This window comes from Protopterus annectens, chromosome 11.part0 (assembly GCF_019279795.1).
Source record: "Protopterus annectens isolate FY-2018-M chromosome 11.part0, PAN1.0, whole genome shotgun sequence".
Taxonomy (NCBI): Eukaryota; Metazoa; Chordata; order Ceratodontiformes; family Protopteridae; genus Protopterus; species Protopterus annectens.
In genome coordinates this window covers 611,088,559-611,110,689 of record NC_056745.1, presented here as the reverse complement: position 1 = coordinate 611,110,689, position 22,131 = coordinate 611,088,559, and the positions used below count along the sequence as shown (strand labels likewise).

The 22,131-nt window shown below is 38.2% G+C and overlaps 1 protein-coding gene and 1 long non-coding RNA gene across 6 annotated transcripts in view; one reads left to right on the top strand and one right to left on the bottom strand.

Moving 5' to 3' along the window:
• Positions 1–22,131, top strand: part of NAV3 (neuron navigator 3) — a 1,719,037-nt gene that overhangs the window by 1,275,897 nt on the left and 421,009 nt on the right. For all 5 annotated transcript variants that reach the window (XM_044088077.1, XM_044088075.1, XM_044088074.1 and 2 more), the window contains one exon: positions 18,215–18,353. In XM_044088077.1, the coding sequence (XP_043944012.1) occupies positions 18,215–18,353 (139 nt within the window). The remainder of the gene's footprint in view (positions 1–18,214; positions 18,354–22,131) is intronic.
• LOC122815520 overlaps positions 1–22,131 on the bottom strand; it is a 108,043-nt gene that overhangs the window by 63,038 nt on the left and 22,874 nt on the right. The gene's annotated exons all lie outside the window — the stretch shown is intronic.

Sequence of the window (22,131 nt, the reverse complement as noted above, 5' to 3'; positions counted from 1 at the left end):
GTAATTGAGAATTGGTATCGATAATGTAAAATATTGCTGGTTTTCAAAATGGAAATAGTCTTAAAATATCAGCGCAAACATCTTTTTACAAAAACAGCAGTGTCTGTTTTCAGTATGTCCATTTTCTTTACTCTAAATCTGTGACTTGATTACTGCGACAGTATGTCGTTATTTGGCATGCAGACTAGAAGACCATTAAGGAGCCTAGGCCTAGCTCAGTTTCCCCAGAAAAGTTTCTTCGAGCATATAATATAGACCCAAGTTAATGGATGTCTGAGTAGCTGAGAAGAGCTCAGAGGGAGAGTTAGCAATGGTGATGACTATAGAGTCATCTGCATATTGAACCAGGGATGACTGAGGGCAAGAAGTATAGAGTAGATTAGTAAAGATATTGAAAAGTAATGGACCAAGAATAGATCCTTGGGGAACACCTGTTTTTACTGGGAGAGGAGGGGAGAGTGCAGAGTGCCATCTCACTGATTGCAGTTTGTCAGTGAGGTAGCTGGAGAACCATGCAACAGTAGCAGTGGAGAAGTTAAGGTTGGACAGTTTGTTTAGCAGAAGAGAGTGAAAGATGGTGTTGAAATCTTTTGACAGGTCTAAGAATAGGCAAGGTATAAGTTTGTGGTCTTCTCTGGCTAGAGAAATAGTGTTAAGGAATGATATTAGGGCTGTAGTAGTGCTGTGTTTTGTTCAAAAGCCATATTGAGTGGGTGTGAGCAGATTTTCCTATATTAAATATTGCATGACTTGTTTATGTATACATTTTTCCAGTACTTTAGATGATTTCAGAGGAGTTACCTCCTTTGTGTATAGGTAGAGTGTAGAATTGTTTCCAAATGGAAGACACTTTAGACTCAGAGATGGAGTGGTTAATTAAGATAGATACAGGGAGAGCTAGAGAGTCGGCTGCTAACTAAAGAAAAAAAGAAGGGATATTGTCAGCTGATGCTGAGCATGGTTTTACTTTGGAGAGTAGTGATTTGATGTAGGTAACCAAAATGATAAGAGCAGCAAACAAACAATCCAAAAATCAATGAACCACGGACTGGACCAAGAAGTTTAATTGCAAAATTTAAAAACCACAATTCGAATAAGCGCTTTCGTTTGGCACCTGCCAACTTTTTCGTTGATTTGATGTAGGTAGTAGGTACAGGTTTGAAGGGAAAAGTATTAGAGGAGTTTGTAGTAGGAGCAGGTTCTGAAGAGATCGAAGTGTTAGTAGTAGAAGGGTTAGGGTTAGGCTTAAGTAGCTTAAATATGGATTCGATAAAGTAGGTGTTAAAGATGGTGGCAGTTTCTTCTGGTGTCCTGTCTGGGCATGGATTAGGGGAAGAAGGATTACCAGGATGCAATATTTGGTTTATTGAGTTCCAAAATTTTTTGGGATTAGATCTTAAAGCTGTGGGAGGGTTGTAATAGAAGTGTTTTTTGTCTTTATTAATGTGTTTTTGTCAGATTTCTGAGTTCGTTATATTTTTTCAAGTCTGCAGGGAGCTTAATTTTAGACCATGTCTTCCATGACCTGTCTCTAGTTTTCATTAGGGTGCAAGTGGCATTCGATAACAATTGAGATATGTAAGATTTTATACGGACTGTGCAGAGAGGAGTAACTGAGTTAAGAATGCTAAGGAAGGTGGAGTTGAATGACTGGACTGCTTCTTCAAGTGGGAGTTGGGAAAGGAATCCCCAGTATATTCTAGAGAGGAGGACTTTATGTTTCTGGGTGAAAGTTAGATAGTTTGTGACAGGTAACAAATCTGTGTGGTTTAGAGAAGTGGGGAGTGAATCTAAGCACTTTTATTGGGGAGTGATCACTCAGGGAGTTTGGTGGGGTTTCAGGGTTATGGTATTTGGAGGGATTAGAGACTAATATCCAGTCAATGAGTGCTAGGAGTGTGTGAGTTGTTGGTATGGGTGGGTTTGGAGATTAGTTGTGTGACGCCATATCAATTAATGTATAGTGGAGAATATGGATGACAGAGAGTTAACCAGTTAATATTTACATCCCCAAGGAGGGATGGTTTAATTGGAAATATGTTGAGAAAAGTATGAGAGAATGTTTTCCAGCAGTGGAATGGTATCCCCTGGTGGAATGTAGACAGCTGCTACTGTGATAGTAGTATAGTCATTGAGTTTAAGGTTAGCTGTCAGTAATTTAGCAGGAGGAAAGGATGGGATATGTTTCTTAAGACTTGAAAGAGTACGGTGGTTGGAGTAGACAATGGCAACTCCACCACCCTTTTTTTTTTTTTTGGCGATCTAAGTAAAGTATATTATAATCAAGAAGGAGAATGTCTTTATCCAGGTTTTGAGGTTTTAGCCAAGTTTCTGTTAGGGTGATGACATATGGGGTGTGGTTGGATATCCAGGCATGGAGTTCACTGACTTTGTTTAGAATACTTCATGTATTCATTGAGTAAAAGGAGATATGTTTGTTTGGAAAGGACGAGTCTCCTGGGTTGGGAGAGGTAGTGTTATTGATGGTAAATTGAGGGATGGGACCTGGATTTGGATGTATATCTCCTGACAGAAGAAAGGAATCAGGGAGGTAGTAGAGTTTGTATTTAAATGAGTAATACGTGAAGTATTTTGTTTTAATCTTGGATAATATACAGTGGGGGAATTTGATTTTAGGAAGTCAGATACTTAAAAGAAAGATAGATGAGGAGATAGCAGTAGACTGCTGAGGAGAAGAGAAACGGTTAGTATGTGGATTTGTGGGATCTTTGTGAACCGGAGATAACCGAGTAGTATATGATGTAAGAGTGAAAAGGAGAAATAATGGAGGCAAGAGGAAAATAGAGAGGGTTGAGAAAGCCATGATTGTGGGGGAAGTATATTTAGGCTGAAGTAGTTAGGGTATGAAAAACTATAGAGGGTAAAGTAATTGGGCCTATAAGAGAGTATGAGGAATTTTGGTGATGTGTCCAGTAGGGGGAGTAGGTGATTCGAAGGAAGCAGGGGTGAGTTACAGCAGGCTACTCAGTTGTGTAAAGAGGAAGGGAGGAGGAAAGTTTCAGGATTGTTCTAGAAGACAGGAAGGGGTAGGGGTTGAGGGACGAGAGGTTGTGATGGTCAGGTATAAAGGAAATTATATGATGGGGTGGGTGGGAATGAGGGTGGTTAGATCAGCGAAGTAAGCCCAAGAGCAGCGAGGGCGAACAAAGCTGGGCTACACAGAGGGGGCTACACCTGAGGCGCAATATAGCACAGAAAACAATCAGTAACTACAGACCAGTTGTTATGGGGAGTAGTTTTCCAACCAGTTACTGAATCTCAGTTTAACAGACAAGCTAGAACTAAGGGGAAAAAGTATATTTGTGGCCATTGGATACAGGGCAAGAGGTTATAATTTTGTAAAGGCTAGGGACTTAGAGCAGTAAAATAAGGGTCTACAGTGGGCTAGATAGAAGAAAGAAAAGGCCAGGAAGTGGTAGCTGGTATTCCTGGTAACATGCTCATCCAGGCAAGTGTCTACAGAGCAGTACAAGTAGTTTTACATGTTTTAGTTCTCATTAAAAGTTAAGCTTAGATAGTTGCATACTTTGTCACTAGTCTTGGGAGTTGGAAAATCCTTGTGATTTTATGTTGGGACCTGATCATGGCAAAGAACCATTGTATCTGTGCCATACTCTGGGTTACTGGCTTGGGGAATGGTTGGGCACAGAGCTCAGAGGTAAAAAAAAAAAAAAGAGAGAGAGACAAGAAGTGGGAATGTTATAACATATACAGAAGGACAAAAGAAAACTAAAAAATCCTAACAGAAGGACAAAGAGAGCTAACGCTTATGATAATACTCCAACTGTTACATGTGCAGACCGGGACATGGACAAGAGTCTGCACTAGGTATATCAGCAGACTTAGTGCAAATTACATAGAGACAAGCACAAGTAGTCAAATTAGGCAATACCACAAAAACAATAGTGATTATAGTAATGAATAATGTATAAAAACGCAAATTTTATATCTCAGATAGTAGCTCCTTATCAGCAGACTCCCCCAGCCAAAGGACCTAGGCAATTACCTAGGTTGCCTAGTGGTGGATCTGGCTCTCACTTGCTGTTATGCACATCTTTAATACGATGCATGTGATCCATGTTCTAATTGACAGAAATGCATGGAAATTAACTTGCTTTTGTGTATTATTCCATTTATCATCTCAGAAGATAAGATCAGGCTGAAGTTGAAGACAGAGAGATACTGTGTTTCAGAGCCAGATCCAGCACTAGGCAACCTAGGCAGTTGCCTAGGACTGGTAGCTGGGGAGGGGGGGTCCTCTGATAATGAGCTACTGTAAACTTTTGAATTAATGAAAAAAAATTAAACATTTTTTCGGCATCTTCTGCTTTAAGAAGACACGCGCACTTGCTATCGTGCACATCTTTAATATGATGTATGCACCAATGTGGACATAATTTACATGTGTTCAATGTTCTAATTGAGAGAAATGCATAGAAATTAACTTGCAGTTGCAACAATGCATGGAAATTAACTTGCAGTTGCAACTATGTAAGTTTAAAGAGTGTGCACAATTTAACTTGCAGCCATTCCAGTTTAAAGGTGTGTGTGTGTGTGTGTGTGTGTGTGTGTGTGTGTGTGTGTGTGTGTGTGTGTGTGTGTGTGTGTGTGTGTGTGTGTGTGTGTGTGTGTGTGTGTGTGTGTGTGTGTGTGTGTGTCATACCATAGTCAGGCTGGTCAATTAACTTACTCTGGTTCAAACCCTGTACCTTGATTACAGAAGACATGAGCCTGACTCCTCTGCACCAATTACCACACTGCTCAAAGATTTACAAGTTTCAGTAGAGAGAAGACCCTGTATCTATTGCACCAACTACCAAACTGCTAAAGGAATTGTGAGTTTCAAGGAAGAGAAGTTTGCTGATGCTCATGCAAAGTTTGTTTTCAATGTGCAACTGTGCCATTTGGCAAATGGCAGTTTGTGTTTGTGCTGTAGAATTTGAAAACAGTGTTAGTAGCACAACAGGTAGCATATTTGCCTGTGGTGCAGAAAGCTGTGGGTTCTACACTTACACCATGTGGATGAATTGCTTATACTGTGGGGCACTTTAAGGGGGGTGGTGCTAAACCCCTGAGTGTGTCCTCCTTTGGATGAGATGACTATTCACTATAAACATGCTGTCAGTTTTCCAGCCATTCTCTAGTGAAATATTACCAGCTTTTTTTAATGTAACATAGACAATTAATTCTTCAAAGGCAGCAGACACTGACTCTATAGATGAAACACTGAAATGTAAAGCTGTTTGCCGGTAGCAACCTGTTTATTAGTTACAGATCTCTTTAATATGGAATTATTCAGATGACTTGTACTTCTGCAGACATTGTGCATATTGACTGATATTGGTGGACAGCAATGACAGACTTTTGAGTGGCCTTTTATGGTTGAAATGTTCTGAAATGGATAGTTTTATCATTATTGGTTCATACATTTTGTTTCATTGCTTACTGGAAAAATGTTCAAAACTACAAATTTAAAACACATTCTAACAAGTGGTGCCATATTATACAAGGAGTATAATTTAATAAAATGTAATAAAATCAGGAAGGTGACTCAAAGAACACATCCACATATGCATGGTCATTGAAATGCGTGCAAGGAGCCTGTGGTTTGAAAACAGCCCAAAGCTAAACATAATCCGCCACTGGCCAGATGCATTTTCTTTGAACGTGGGTTTCAGTGCCATTTCAATGAATGTGAGTTTCAAGGGCAGAGAAGTTTATTGTTCAGTCTAAGTTTGTTTTTATCATGAGAATGTATTGTTTGTTTAGCAAATGGCTATCAGTGTTTATGCTATAAAATTTGAAATAACAGTTTTAAATGAAATCCAAATATCTGTAATCATTGTAAAAGCAAAGAAGGAAATAGTATTCGCACTGACAGGTCTGAGAAATAGCCAAGTAAGGTGACACTGGAATGACCGCTATGGGGTGCCAGATCTATTACCCTTCCTTGGGCCCCATTAGACCATGATCCGGCTCTGCTGTGTTTTCTTTTGTTTCTCTTACTGACATGGAGTTTATGAATGTTTGCTAGTAAGTACAGTTACAAGAAATAACTGTGGAATAGTAAGTCTTAAACAGTATGAAAACAAACACTAGAAAACATAAAAAAATGAAAAATAATAAACTGCAGTGTGTGGTAACTTTTGATTATTAAGACTCATGACAGAATGTTACCAGTTCAGCAGTGTAGAGACAGGTTTGCTGCAGTCATAGATAAGAGTAAAATGAACCAAGTGAAGTTAAACAGTAGGGTGTGTGTGTGTGTGTGTGTGTGTGTGTGTGTGTGTGTGTGTGTGTGTGTGTGTGTGTGTGTGTGTGTACTGAGTGATGAGAGGGTAGAGCTGGAGTGACAAATGATTCACTTGGCTGAAAGTGAAAAAACAATAGCAGAATCAGACTCATAAATGTACTACAAGGGGTATCAGAGTTTCAGGGTCACATGCAAACTGGGGGTGGGGACAAGAAGAAATTTAAAGCAAAAAATGGTTGAACTGGAATGGGGAGGAATTTTGAGGAGAGGAGTGTATCATAAAAAGATGAATAAACTGTGTGCTTTTTAGTTTCTCCCTAAAGCCATCCACGTTTCATTAAGGCATTTTTGACTTCTTACCACCTGTCAAAGCATGATATTTAGTGACCAGTCTGAATTACCCTTGCATGTAATCCTTACTGTTGCCTTGTGACCAGGGAGTGATAAAGAGCTGCATATATTTGCCCACTTACACAATTTAACAAATTAAGTAAAAATAAAGTTTCAGAAATAGTTTTAAGTGGGATGCTGTGTGAGCAGTTCTGTTTCTAAAGACAGGCCAGAGATTATCACTCGTATGTTGTTGAGTAGTCTGAGGAAGTTCAACAATTTTTACGTGGTTTTATAGAAACACATTGACCGTGACAAGGTGTGAGAGTTAACTGGGTAAAGAACTCCAACATTACAGAACAAGTGAGGGAGATGATTGGAAGGTCATGAAGGCAGAGAAGGGTAATAAGAAATCAGAATGTATTATAGAGGTTATACATTGTCATGTTCTTTTAAGGCACCCAGTCTTCCAACAACCATTAAGTGCAGCCCCACTGGATCATTTTCCCACTACTTCCAAGGTGTCCCAGGACACTGGGCATGGGAGGTGAACGTTGAGAACTGTGATGAGTTGAGGCTTTGTCAGGCTTCATGTTTAAAAACGAGCCAGTTTTATAGCAGTAAGGTCTGCTTGAAGTTGTCTACAGCACCTCCTGAAGATGCATGGATTACTTAACTTACAAAGGTTTTATTTACTTATTTATTTATTTATTGTTGGTCTGTTTGTAAAACAAGGAAAAGTACTTATCCATATAGACCTAGACAATGTTCAGGCTCCACACATTAGAAAACAACTAAAGAAACAAACTTTAATTAATATCAACGCAACAGTGGCAATGTAAGAGAAAGCAATCAAAGAGGTTTAAGTTAGGATAACGTAGCATAAAGGTGCACAATCATGAATAGACAAGATACAAAAATTCAGTCGGTAAAATAGTCAAGGAGAGTACATGTACATTGTGATGGTTGGTGTAATGGTTAAAGTATTTACCTTACAGCCACAGGGTACAGGGTTTGATTCTCAGTTGAGATAATTGGCTAGGCTTAAAGTGGCCCAGAAGGGCAGCAAGTCTAGTGCTGAGATATGTATAAAATATATAAAATCATATAGTATAATGTTGCTATGGAGAAAATTGTTCACAAAGGACAAAGCATTACAGTATGTACAACTGTTGGACATGGAATGTGAAGCAGACCTCTCAACCAATCGGGGACAAATTCCAACAGAATCAGGGACAAGTCAAGAAAAAATCAGGGACATTTTTAAAATATTAGTGCTATTAACTTGAAACATTGACAGAATCAGAGCATATGAATTAATACACATTTTCTGGTGTAAAAGAAGTCTATAACTCTTAATTATTGTCATTATTCATTAAGTATAATTCACCACCTTTCCTCCAAAAGTCACTAGTTTTAGGAGGGATTAAGAGGGATAGAGCTAAAATTTGAGTCAAAATCAGGGACGTCCCTGAAAATCAGGGACAGTTGAGAGGTATGATGTGAAGGAGAGTAAGATATGAGTCAAATTTGGGGGGAAAGGAAGGAAGGAGACAGAAAAAAAGAAAAAAAATGTTTTAAAAAGTATGGGGAGATGGGGTGTGTGGCCACTTACTACCCAGATTCAGGAGCTCTAAAGAGCTCTGAGTTTAAAACTGCTGTTTGACTGAATTGATTTTTTGGATTTTCTGCATTTAAAGATCATGTTGTACAAAACAGCCTTTTGTTTGTATAAAAAAGTGTTTGTATGCATCATTATATAATGCAAACACTTTGTTTTGTAAAAAAAAAAAAAAAGCCCGTTTTGCACCCATGCATTAAAAAAGTTTTTAAAATATTCCTTCCAAATGTGGAAGAGACTAAATGTAGTAAAGCCTGTTTACAGCATTAATATTTATAAGAGGGCAGGGAACAGCATAGGCAAGTAATTGTAAATTAGTGATGTAATTACCAAACTATATCAGTTTTATATCAAAAATTCTAATACCCCGTGTTATGTATATAATAATTGGAGAGTGTACGACCCCTGTTGGAAAGAGAATATTCCCCTTCCTAGGGGTTGTTGATGTCACACATCTGTCAACCATCTGTCTGCATTGACCAAATGGTGTTGACTGATAGGTGTCAGTGTACTGTCTATTTGATCGGGTGTCCAACACCCTATACACATATATATATGTATATATATATATATATATATATATATATATATATATATATATATATTCATAAATAGATATATGTTTTTTTGTGTGTGTGTGTGCGCGCGCACGCGCAAGAGTATTCAGAATTAGTGGCAGAGCTATGGCAATCAGACTCCAGTGTAAGGATAGGGCACTATTCATGATCTCAGCCAATGCCCCTCAGGAAGGCTTTTATAGAAAAGAAAAGAGTGCATTCAGACAGCAATTTCAGGACCTAATAAATAAAGCCGGACAATATGAATTGGTGTCCATAATGTGTGATCTGAAAGCATGTGTTAGGACAGACAGAACAGGATATGGCTACTGCTATGGATCATATGGGTGGGGCTACAGGAATAAAGACTGAGAGGCTGTTCAAAACTTCTGTCTGGCAAATGACTTGATGGTGACCAACACATGGTTCAGCAAGGCAGACACTCACAAGATTGGATACAAGAGTGGCCATCATGCAACTCAGGTATACTTCCTCCTAATAAAGAAAGGGCATTGTGGTGGAATCAGCAATTGCAAAGTCGTCCCCAGTGAAGCAGTCAGCTCACAGCATAAACCACTGGTTGCCACATTCAGCTGCATATGGGCAGCTCCAAACTCCTGTCACACCTCATGAAAGGTGATTGATAAATGAATAAGCATTGTAGTAGAAAGTAAGATGGAAGATGAGTAGTTCGGATTCAGATCAGGATGCAGTACAACAAGCCTGCAGTGAGAGAGATAGTTGAGAAGAAACTAGAGTTGAGGAAAGAATTCAACTAGACATTCCTAGACTTGGAGAAAGCCTATGACCGGGTCCCAAGAAAGATGGTTTGGGCAGTCCTGTGCTGGTTCGAAGACCCTGAAACATTGTTATAATTAGTGTAGGCTATGTACAAGGACCCAGTGACTCAAGTATGATGGTGTTTGGTCTCATAGAGGGGTTCCCAGTGGGACTGGATTTGTATCAGGGTTCAGCTTTGAGTCCACTGCTGTTCTTACTGGTGATTGACTACACCAGCAAACAAGCTGGAGGGGGACAGATCAACAAAATTGCTGTATGCAGATAATGTGGCATTACAAGCAGAGTGTGATCAAGAACTTCAGCAAAGGAGACAGAAATGGAATGCAAACATGAAGAAACATGGGATGAAATTGAGTATAGATAAGACAGCTGTAATGGTAGTAAATGGGGGAAATCAAAAGAAGATGACAACTGAAATAGAAGGGGAAATAGTGGAACAGGGTAACCGCTTCAGGTGTCTGGGAGGGATGGTTGAGAAGAAAGGAAGACTAAATGAGGAGGTCAAACCTAAGATCAGGGGGTCAGCAGCCAACTGGCACAGTGTGTCAGGAGTAGTATATGACTGAATAATCCCAAAGAAGCTGAAAAGTAAGATATATAAAACAGTGATGTGACCAGTACTAAGACATATAGGCAGAGCGTTTGAGGAAGCTAGAGGTGATGGAGATGAAGTGCCTGAGATGGGTGGTAGGATGTACACTGTGGAACAGACAAAGAAATGAGGATATCAGAGCAGAGGCCAAAGTAGTTCTAATTGTGGAGAAGGTCAAAGAGAACAAATTGCGGTTGATTGGGCATGTGCCAAAAAGCAGAAGACAATCTAGTGATAAAGATTTGGGACAGACAAGAAGAACACAGAAGGAAACAAGGGCATCCAGCAAAAAGGTGGATGAACTGTGAGAGAAGACCTTCAACAGTCAGACATGTCTGTCGAAGAAGGTAGGAGAGTGGCATTGAGAGAGAGAGAGAGAGTGAGAGGTTCATAGGTAAATACTAGGCTAGCTGCCTTTGTGGACTGTGTCAAGCCTAGCCAATTTCTGCAAAGGTGAGAATCACGCCCTGTACCTTGTGTTTGGGAGATAAACACTTTAACCTAACCATTAAGTCAACCCCCAACCCTTGTTTTAGATTATGAGACGGATGTGCTACCTACTGTGCTAACAAGATGAGAGTTAACATGACACCCTGACCCCATGTAGAAACTGGGGAAAAAGGGGGTTGAGGATGATCATATTATAAACACACACACACACACACACACACACACACACACACACACACACACACACACACACGAGTCTGTAGTGGCTCGAGTAGAAAGTACTCAAACTTATGTGTTCAAAACTGAAGTACAAACATATTAAGAAATATATTTAAAAAACTTTCAAAGCTATTGTTTTGCTTTTGTTGTGGTGAAAGTACTCCTGCACTCCCCACACCCACCTGCAACTTATGTATACAAACTCTGAGATTGCACTGCAGTGGGGAAAAGGCAAATACCCAGTCCCCACTATAATGCAGTATTGCACATGAGAAGCTGGCAATTTACAATCATTTTATAACAGTCTGTTTTGCCAGTTTTCATACTGCTCAAACAAGTGAACATTTAAACAGCTGTGTGTGTGTGTGTGTGTGTGTGTGTGTGTGTGTGTGTGTGTGTGTGTGTGTGTGTGTGTGTATGTGTATGTGTGTGTTTATGTGTGTGTGTGTGTGTGTGTGTGTGTGTGTGTGTGTGTGTGTGTATACATATATATATATATATATATATATATATATATATATATATATATATATATATATATATATATGGGTTCTGTTCAGAAGCTCGAAATACTGAAATCTCGAATTTCAGTATTTCGAGCCCAAGAAGCCGAATCCACATAATAGCAAAAGTTTAGAAGCACGAAATTCAAAACCTCGAATACCGGAGGTTTTGAATTTCACGCTTCTAATGTTCCACTGTGGTTATGTATTCAGGTAAGTGTGTAAGTGTGTATGTGTGTGTGTTAAGGGGTTTGGCTGGGGGCTGTCATGTGTGTCAGTGTGTTTTGTTGCTGTAATGTGTGTGTGTGAAGAGAAAGTAGCTTGTGTGGTGGTGCTTTGTGTGCGTTTGTATGTAGTGTGACCTCGGAGTGAGAATATTTAAGTAGGGGGGTGTTGGGGGTGCAAGGGGGCTTGCTTGTAGTAGAGTGATTGTGTGTGTTTGTGTGGTGGATGTTGTGTGTGTGTGTGTGTGTGTGTGTGTGTGTGTGTGTGTGTGTGTGTGTGTGTGTGTGTGTGTGTGTAGTAAAACTGCAAAATGTCCGGTATTCAAGGTTTTGAATTTCGTGGTTTTTAGTTTTCATTGTTTTTTGGATTCCACTTCTTGTGCTCAAGATACTAAAATTCGAGATTTCGGTATTTCGAGCTTCTGAAGTGAATCCATACATATATATATATATATATATATATATATATATATATATATATATGTGTGTGTAATATGTATATGTAATATATATATATTTTTTCTTGTTGCGGCAATTTCCTTTACATGTTCCTTTTCTAACAAGCTAAGAGCCATCAAAACAGCAATATCTCACTCAAAAGCTTTCCTCTACTTGCTCTTTCTCTGACAGCCCAGTCTACCAAACCAGCTATGTCCCACACAGCAGATCCTAACCCACTGTTTCCCTCATGTATCTAGCCATAACATTAATTTTCTTTGATTGCCAGTTCTGATTCACTCTCCGCAGCCCTGGTTCTGGATATTTCTTCATCCCTCCCCATTATTCTCTCTTCTCGCTTCCTTCTCATTCAAGCCAGAAATTAAATTGGCTGCCATATTTTCTGCAACTAGTCTTACAGTTTGTCTTTGTGTGCCCGCCATCAATGCATAGCATAGCTCATAGTGTCTTTTTTCACTTTATTTTATTCAATATGTGAATTCTTCCAATGGTAACAGCCTTTTGGATGCATTTCCTATCCTAATATCCTTCTGCAACCAAAAATGTTTACAATGTTTTCCAAATATGCAGTATTATTATTAACCACTTTTAAATCTGCAAGTATTTGCCATCCCCAGTCTGTAGACCTCAAGGGTCTAGTAGTTTTTTAACTTCAGTCATATTGTCCTGTCTCTTGATTAAAACACCTGAATATCTGCTATTTAACAACTTCTTCTGTTGCTAGAACATCTGCTGTAAACTGTAGAAACAGTCTCTTTAATCTGGTCACAGAAATATCTGTGGTACTATAAGTGCAGCAGAGACAAGCATCTTTCTCTTTATGAAATGCTTCTACAGATGTCATTGTACTATCTGTGGTAATAAAAGTCAAAGATATCCAGAGCCAATAATGGCTCTGAGCCTAAATATGTAAAATATTTTGTTTGCTGCTGCTGTAAACTCCAGTTGGCATACTACAGCATCCCACACAAACAGTTTGACAATCTTCCCTTTGACTTAAGATTGTTGCCACGGCTCTCGCACAATGAGAGAATGTTATCTGTCTGGCCCTGTCTTCAGCATGCTGCATTCCTCCACCAGCCACACTTGTAGATGTTCTCCCTTCTCCATTTTCTTCTTAGTTCTAAATCACTGCAACCACTTGTCTTTGGCTAAATCATTCTTCCACGATGACGATGATGTTTTGACATTTTTGCTTTCTCTCTGCTTCTTTTCACTACCAGAAAATACATCCTTAGTTTACAATGACCATACAATCCTTTGCCCACTAACAAAAGTATTTGAACAACTTGTCTACAATCAAGTCATAGAGTACAAGTATAGAATTTAATCAGTACATACTTATTCAAAAGATAGCTTTCAGCTCTAATGTTCTTACATGGCTGTCAAACTGTTTAACAAGCAGGACCTTTTGCATATAGCAATCAAATCACCTCCTCTATAACACATCAGTCATTCAACACAGGTTAGTTCTTGGTTCTTCACCATTTTCTCTATTAATTACATCATGGATACTATATTCCATAATTTCACAGTCCTTTACACTTACAAAATTCTTCTCTCTCTTCCCAATCCATCAGTTATCTAAATTATAAAATCAAACAACGAACAGGAGTCCAGTACCACAAATGAAGTGCAACAGTCGATTTTTAATTTGTGGTACTGGACTCCTGTTCGTTGTTTGATTTGGTATCAGTCGCTTTTTGTTGATTATATCTAGATTATAACCCACAAAACAACTTCACCACAATCTGCACCTACATTATAAATAATTATCTTCAACTGAATCCCTCCAAATCAGCTTTTATGTCATTTTTCACTCCACAGAAGTTTTGTATGGCCTCAGCAATCAACATTTTCAGTACAATAGCATTCCCAAAGACTGTTATTACCAAGGACAATGTCTTGATTCTACTGTTAACTTTACCTTCATATGGATTACGTTTTGGACAAAGTTCTCAAGTAGCTTGTGATGATTGGAGGTACTGCCAGCCATGCCACGAGAAGTAGGGCAGTTGATGTATAACCTATGCCAGCACAGCTAGCTGGAATTTTGTAAATAATTTTATGTCCTTTGTATATCAAACTGATTTCTACAGATGCGTGTGCTGAAAATGTATTTGTATGGTTTGCTTGTGTTAAAATGTATGAGAACAGTGTGCCCTGCTGGAAGGAAGAGAGATGTACATGCATTATTGTGACTGTTTAAATGTATACATTGTAACAGCATATGCTGGAAGTGAAGAGGTTAATCTTAATCCACCTGACTTTGCAAAATATTTTTGAAATTAAATTGCTTTATGGGTAAAACCATAAAGAAGTAATCCCACAGTTTTGAATGGAGCCAGAGATGCAATCTCTGTGCTAGAGAATAGTTGGTAGCTCCTGTAGGAAGGGTGAAATGCCATTATGGTTTATGACTTCCAGAAGCTACACCACTTCTGAGCAAAGCTCTATATGTATGTATAGTAACACATAAGTGCTAAACCCTGGCAGCTTCTAGTTTTGGGGATAGTGTGGGGAACAGAGTCAGATGACCAGATGTATGTGATGTCATTCTGTACAGAAATAATGTTTTAATATTAGAGGAGACTGAAGTCTCAGCAGCATTCTGTATTCTGGCTTGGATCTGACAACAAGGACCACTCACCAAAATCATTTTGCCTTGCTCTATTCAGTAATAGGAGCAGTAATTCTTTAGATCAGTTAGGAAAAGATAGTGAGACTAGCTAAATACTTTTTATGTAACTATGTCAAACTTTTCATCACTGTTATTTTTAATAGTCCCTGTGACAAACTCTGGTGTTTACTGTAAATAGATTTTTTGTTTTTTTTCATGTTCTTTTATTATTTATTATTAAATATATTTAAACTTTTAATTTCATTTTGGCTGCTCCTTTTTAGAAAATATTTAAGTTTTGAGAGTATTTGCACATATTTATTTGGTGACAGCTCTGGCCATTCCTGAAGCCTTGCTGTTTGGTCAACATTACCATTTGTATTAATATTAATTTCACTCAGTATAGTTGGGTAACCTTGTAGCTGGCTTGCTTTGTTTTGTGTGTGTGTGTGTGTGTGTGTGTGTGTGTGTGTGTGTGTGTGTGTGTGTGTGTGTGTGTGTGTGTGTGTGTGTCAGATACTTGAAGCAGTGACATGAAGTACTGGTTTCACAGAGAGAGTGGTGGAGGACTTGGCACTCAGCTAAGGACTTAAGTTTGCAGCTGTACCTGCAGCTGTACCAGTGAGGAGTCTTATTAGGGACCTGGAAGGAGACAGAGAAACCCAGACCCCAGGCTGAGTATGTTCCCTGTGTGCACTTAGGGGAAATTGTGCTTGATGCAGAGAGGTCTGCACCTGGAAATACTAAGTGTATCCATTTGTATTCCAAGTGAACGTACCTCTCCAGTGTCAGTGGTGAGGATTCAGTCTCCTTGATTACTGACCCTGAGTGGGGATGTCACATAGCTTTAGGCTTGTTACTCAGTCTCCCAAACACCTCACCCCCTAAGGCCACAAAAAACATAGAAGTGCTCATTCCCAGACTTGACTATGGACTCCTTCTGACTGCCTTAAACTAGAGAAGAATTTTAAATAAAATAAATAAATAAAACATAAATTCTAGTTTGAACGAAATAGCAAATGATGATTCTGTCTGTTAAATATATTATTTTTTCATCATGTTTTGAAATTATGACATCTTAACTGATGTACTTTTGGTGTCAGGTGTTAACTGTTTCTTTCTGCCTTTCTTGATAGGAGCATATGTCCCTTATTTCTGTAACAGCATGGAGAAATTTACATTTGAACGTTTTCTTTAGTCATCCAAGTTTCCTCTGGCTAATAGCTTTTGTAATAATAATATCACTAACTATCTCACAAGGAGCATGTTGGTGATTTCTTAGAACATTGTTTAGTTGGTATAGAATAGCAAATAAATCGTACCAGAGATCCAGCCTGATTATAACACACCCACCTCACAAAGCAGTCAAAACAGATTATTTTATAGACTCTTCACCCTCATGTTTCTGAAGCAGAGTAGCACATGCATTTTACATTAAACTAAATACCATGTATATGTTATATGGAACTGTGTCAGTACTTGAGTGCTGCAGAGTATAGCTTGCTGTTTCCTGGTGCATAATTAGCTCTTCCAAAATAAGACATTCTTTTACAAAATATATGCTAAAAGACAAATAGAAATACAAGTTTTCCCATAGTATTTAATGGCTGTTTTTGTTACTTAATTGTCAATTAGTAAGATCAAATGTGGAGATTTTTTTTTTGTTTAGCTGTTTATACAATGTTTTGACAAGATACAAGTTTCATTGCACTTTATCTTTCGCCAGCCCACTCTTTTGCCTTTTATTATATGTAGAAATCAGTATGTGATACTTAGGGTGGTTTCATTGGACTTCATATCATACGTAGCCCTGACAGCAACAGCTTGAAAGACGTGTGCATTCAGCTTATCAGTGTGTGCAGAGAAGAAGTGGATGTTTTTGTTGCTGGCTTTGGAGGACTTCCCTGGGCTAAGCTTAACAGATGCATGCAAAATGCTACTGTTAGCTTAAGTCATGCTGTTCCTTAAAGCAGTTTTTCTATACTGGAAACTGCCAATGCTCATGAGATATCAAGGTTTTGCTCTACAGTTATATGTATTCCTCAGAAACACTTGGAAAGTAGATTTATTCAATCAAATCCCAATTAAGTGTAACAATTTCTATACTGAAAAGTGAAGGAGGTTAAATTTGATAATTCTGTCCCCTGAAAAAGCAAGCCATGGTGGAAGAGAAAGCTCCATTTCAGTGGCTAAAATTTGCTCCTTGCTTATACAAAATAATCCCAGTGTACTGTGCTTTGCCAGCTAAATTCTGAACAAATTTGGTAATATTCATAACAGAAAAAAGCCAGAAGGAGAAAGGCCAGAAAAAAAAGAAGAAAATGTAGGCACGTTAGTTTTCCTTAAGGTTAATTTAAGATGATTAATAAAGATGGAGATGACACAAAACTAACACAGGCTTTCATTTCTGGTTTTAAGTACCAAATGCTTCATTGCTCCATTTCCTACTTGGTATTGCTGATCTCTACAAGAAGCAGAAAGAAACTTATTCATGACATTATCTGCCCATTGTGTTTTATTTTCTTGATGTCCTAAATACTGTAATCTTGCTTTCAGCTGTTTTATAGTCAAACATAACTTATGGTTTTAAGTGGTTGTTTTTATATCTGACATTAAAAATGTGGAGAACATTGGTACCATACTTGCTGAAAATAATGTATTGTTTTTGTTCATCTCTAACAAAACCAGTAAAGCATAACCCGATCAAGGAAGAGTCCATGTAATTTAGATACACTGTGCTCAACACATACATTAGACTTATTTATCTGTAGCAGATGGATCTCATTATGATTACATTGTACAAGATAATAACACAACATCATCTTATGTGGATTTTTTTAGAATGACTGAAAGAGTCAGCCAAAAAGTATTCAGCTGACCCAAAGAAAGCTTTCTCTTGGGGCTCTTTGCCTTACTCTTACCCCTGCTATGGCCTGCCACCCAAATTAATATAACAAAGATTAAGTAAGTGTTGGTTTTATTTCCTGAAGGTGTGCACACCAGCTTGCTTCTCTTTCTTTTTTCAACTGTACAGTTCCATGTTGTCTTTGGGCTTCTCCCTCACACGCATGCATGTACACACACACGCCCGCAACCCACTGACATGCACACGCACACATACTCACACACTCTCTCTCTCTCTCTGTCCATATACTGTAGATACCAAATAAAATGTACAGTTGGAACTGCAGTGCTGTTCAGTGTCTGGTGGACAGTGCCATGAAGTAGGGGCCTAATTATACATTTACTATACCTGCTAACTGATAACATTTTATAGTTCTTTTGTGAATCCTGTTCATTTTTGTCTACAAAATAACATCTTAGATGTGGTTATGTTAGTAAACTGAAATACTACTGCTTTCCTAAGGAATTAGTTTTATTGGGAAACCACATTAATACTAAGAAATGTGTCAGCAGTTTAGTTTAGAACATTGTGCTAATAATTCTTATTCTCGGGTGCTCATTTTTAGCTGTGGTGTCTTTAATAAGTGGTACACACTAATGAAATATCTGTGTAAATTATAAAAGCAAAACAACTAAATTGGTCATTTCCTTTTTTCACAGCTGGGATGATAGCAGTTCTGTCAGTAGTGGCCTAAGTGACACCCTTGACAACATCAGCACTGATGACCTAAACACAACTTCGTCCATTAGCTCATACTCCAACATTACCACTTCACCAAGAAAAACGGTGCAGTCACAGGTATGTTCCATCAGAATTCATAAAGTACCCAATTGCTTACAAGTTTTCATATATGTGTTTGCGTATAAGTGGTTTGCAAACCATTGTGTTGGAGACATTTTTAATGAGGCAACACAATGTTTCAGCAGTTAGTCCTGCTGCCTCACAATGCTTTGTTCTCTGGCTCTGTTTTTGGTTGGTTGTTGTTCTGCATGGAATCTGTAAGTCCAATCTGTCTCCACATGGAGTTTTGCTGAATGTTTTGGTTTGGTTTGATTCTTAGAATTCAGTCAAGGATAAAGATTCAAACATATCTGTTACTGGCCTTCAGTATGTTTATTACTTCCAACTCATGCCAAGAGCGACCTGCAATAGATATATTTGCAGTAGATTACTATTTTCAGGGAGGCTGCCATTCTCAAGAAGATTTCGGTATCTTGTTGTTGTGCTCAGGGCCTCACAAATTATAATTTATAATTGAAGAGTGTACCTTTCAAGCTATCAAATACTTCACAACCTTGGTAACCACTTATTCTTAACAATAAACCTAGGCAGTCATTTTCGGTGCATGGCCTCATGGTATTATGTTGTTTGGCAAGCTGTACTGGTTTATCTTCACTGACACTTTGCAAGTATATTGCTCATTTATCTTTCCTGTCTATGTGTCTAAATTTCTTTGCTCAAGAATTCTGGACAAAGCTGAAAATAATGGAGAGAGAGTTCCCAAAATCAGGAAATTTCACCTTGCCTCCTGGATAACGAGGATATCCTATCTCCTTATCCACTTCCAAGCTGCCTGTCAGTGAACCTATATTAAGGTAGCACATTGTGTAAATATACACACCAAAAGCTATTCTCCAGTGGAAGTCTTATCCTCACCACTGACAATCCTCCTTCCTCAAGGCTTCCAATAAATTATTTACAGCTGGACGTAACTAGAATTTGTGGATTGTATCCATTTTATCACAATGGCAGGCACTATAGTGATGAGCTACTTTAGATCTCCCTCTCTATATATTGTTTTTAGGTATCCATCCACCAAGCACATATACCAATCACCTTTCCAAAAAAATAATTATATAATTTAAGTAACTTATACAATGTCACATAATGTAACTTTATATGTTTAACTTTACTACGAATGTCTTTCACCCATCTTTTTATCTCATCCAGTGTAGCTTTTCTCCCTCTGTTGTTTAGAAACTTATACCTTAGGGCTGTCCTTTGAGTTACATAAAACTCTTAAACTCTTCTCAGAAGTAGCAGTTCCATGTCACAAATAATCTGTAGCTGTTCCTCTTTGACTAAAACATTAATGATCCTTAGATGAAAGCCAATACTTATTTTTTTTTTATTTTGTCAGTGAATACAGATATTTGCTCACCTTTCACCTCCACTTTCAGTTCCGTGACAAATCTTATGTAATCTTTTCCAGTTGTTTCTATGTTGATGATCACCAATGTTTAGAGTGAGATGCCCCCATAATGCAGTATTCAGGTTCCCTTATCTGTTTTAAGCCCTTACATAAGCTTGGTTGTCTCTCAACATCTTGGGTAGAATCCAAAATGTACCATTGGCTTCACCTGCTTGGTAACCATCCCTTAAACAATTCATAAGCTTCAAATAATTAGTCCCTCTGTAGGCTTCAGTTATTAGTCCCCCTAAAAGTTTTGCTTCTAAACTGTACCATAAGGGCATGTACCTCATAAGCTCCACCCCTATTTGACATAGCAGGATGGTTTCATAGCACATGAAGTCAGGGCATTCCTGACTCCCATCTTTAGTTGATTTCAAGAAAACTTTCCAGGCCAGTCTTTTCCTTCTTGTCAAACAGGTCTGTCTCAAAGCATCTGCATGTTATACAACTAGAATTTGAGAATTTTTAATATGGTTTGACTTTCAGCAAAATATGTCTGTATTAAAAAGAATATCTTAACTATACTAATCCTCCATATAAAAGATAAACTCATCCTTTTCCAGGGTGGTTCCGAATTGTTGCAAAATGGATGAAAATGTAAAGCTACCAACTTGATAAGGGTGATTCATAGTGCTATAGGCAAGTACTTAGGTGGACTTTTACTCCATGTGAAAATTTGTAGGGAACTCTGCTGCTTTTAATAGGGTGCATTTCAGTCATTCATATGTACGTCTATAGACCAGAAACTTTTGAAAATTCCAGCAAAAGTCCATATATCATCCAAGTCTGTCCCAGGCTTCTTTGTCAGTAACACGTAGCCATTGACAAAAAATAAAGAACATATTTATTTCCATTCTACCACAAAACCAACTATGCTTAAAATGTGTGGTCTGTAAACCCCTACTCAAGGGTTTTATTGTTGGTAGAAACCAGATGTGGGACACAGGACATCCCTGTTTAATCTCTTCAAAAATTGTAAAGGTCACTATTAATATGTTGTTAATTACATCTTCAGGTCTATGAATGGTAACACAACCTTCACCACATAAATACATTTCAGTGAAATCTTAAAAGCAGCCGTAACTCAAAATGATGGTCGCAGCTGATAGAATTGAATGCTTCTTTTAAAGTCAGAAGCTTAGGCCAATACCTGATTGTTATACCTGCAGCACAGCAAGCCACATCTGGAAATGAACTGCACTACTTGTCTAAACAAACTCTGTCTAAGCACTGGAAACTATTGCAAGAAAAATGCTTGCAACCTAGTACACAAAATAATCATTTTGTGTCAGTTTTACTGAAGAACTTTTTCATTCACTTGGCCCCTTGCAGTAGTTGACCAGGTTTGTCCAATAGTTGTTTCTGCCTAGTTGAGTCTAAACAAAAGTGCATGACATTATTCTGCCTTTACTGAGTCTAAAAGAATCATAATATTCTGGTTACTGTTCCTCTGCAACAACTACCCAAGGGATAAAGGTGCACTGCAGACTCCTCTTTGTCCCCACATATCTGGCATGTCTTCCAGGAAGACCTCTTATTCCTCCAATCAGCAGTAAGCAGCATGCAGACATGAAGTAAACTGAACCCATAAACATACATGAATCTGGAGAGCCACAGAGTAAGAACTGTTTTATTAAAAGAAATAAATTACAAACTTTGACACTATCAAACTGACTTGCTCTTCAGGTCTTATTAACTCCAGCTGATAGGAATCAATCAGATACTGTTCCTATTAATGACATTTTGAAAAAAGAAATAGCAGATGACAATATGCATCCCTCTCCTAGTTCAAACACAAGATAACATTGGAACTGCTGCATTTATAGGCAGAGTCTTGACTAACGATCGAGACACTGCTCCTCTCTTCCTGTCTATAACCATCTTTTATTACAGGGCTTCAGATTTCTGCTGTTGGACCACTAGGCAAGAAAGAGCCTACTGGTAAGGACATATAAAAATAACTGAAGCCCTCAGCCTTGAAGACTAAAACTAAACATCAACCAGACCTCCAGATATATAAAGAACTTAGAAATCTTGTCAAAAGTCACATAAATAAAGATAAGAAAAACTTCTATAATACTCCATCTTCTACCTTAAATCCAACCCTAAAAAGTTCTGGCACTCTGTAAATCAAATACTACACTCAGGTACGCAAGTCTCCCCTAACCCTCATCCTGACAAAACACATGAGGAAACTGCCTCCATATTTAACAACTAGTTTATAGACTCAATATCCAAATTACTAAATCAAGACACAAACCATCCCACCAACAATAATAGACCTAGTAGCTCAAACTCTTCTATCAGTACTAACCCTACTACTACCTTCTCCCTCAAACCTGTCTCCGCTAACTATATTAAAACTCTACTATCTAAATTAAA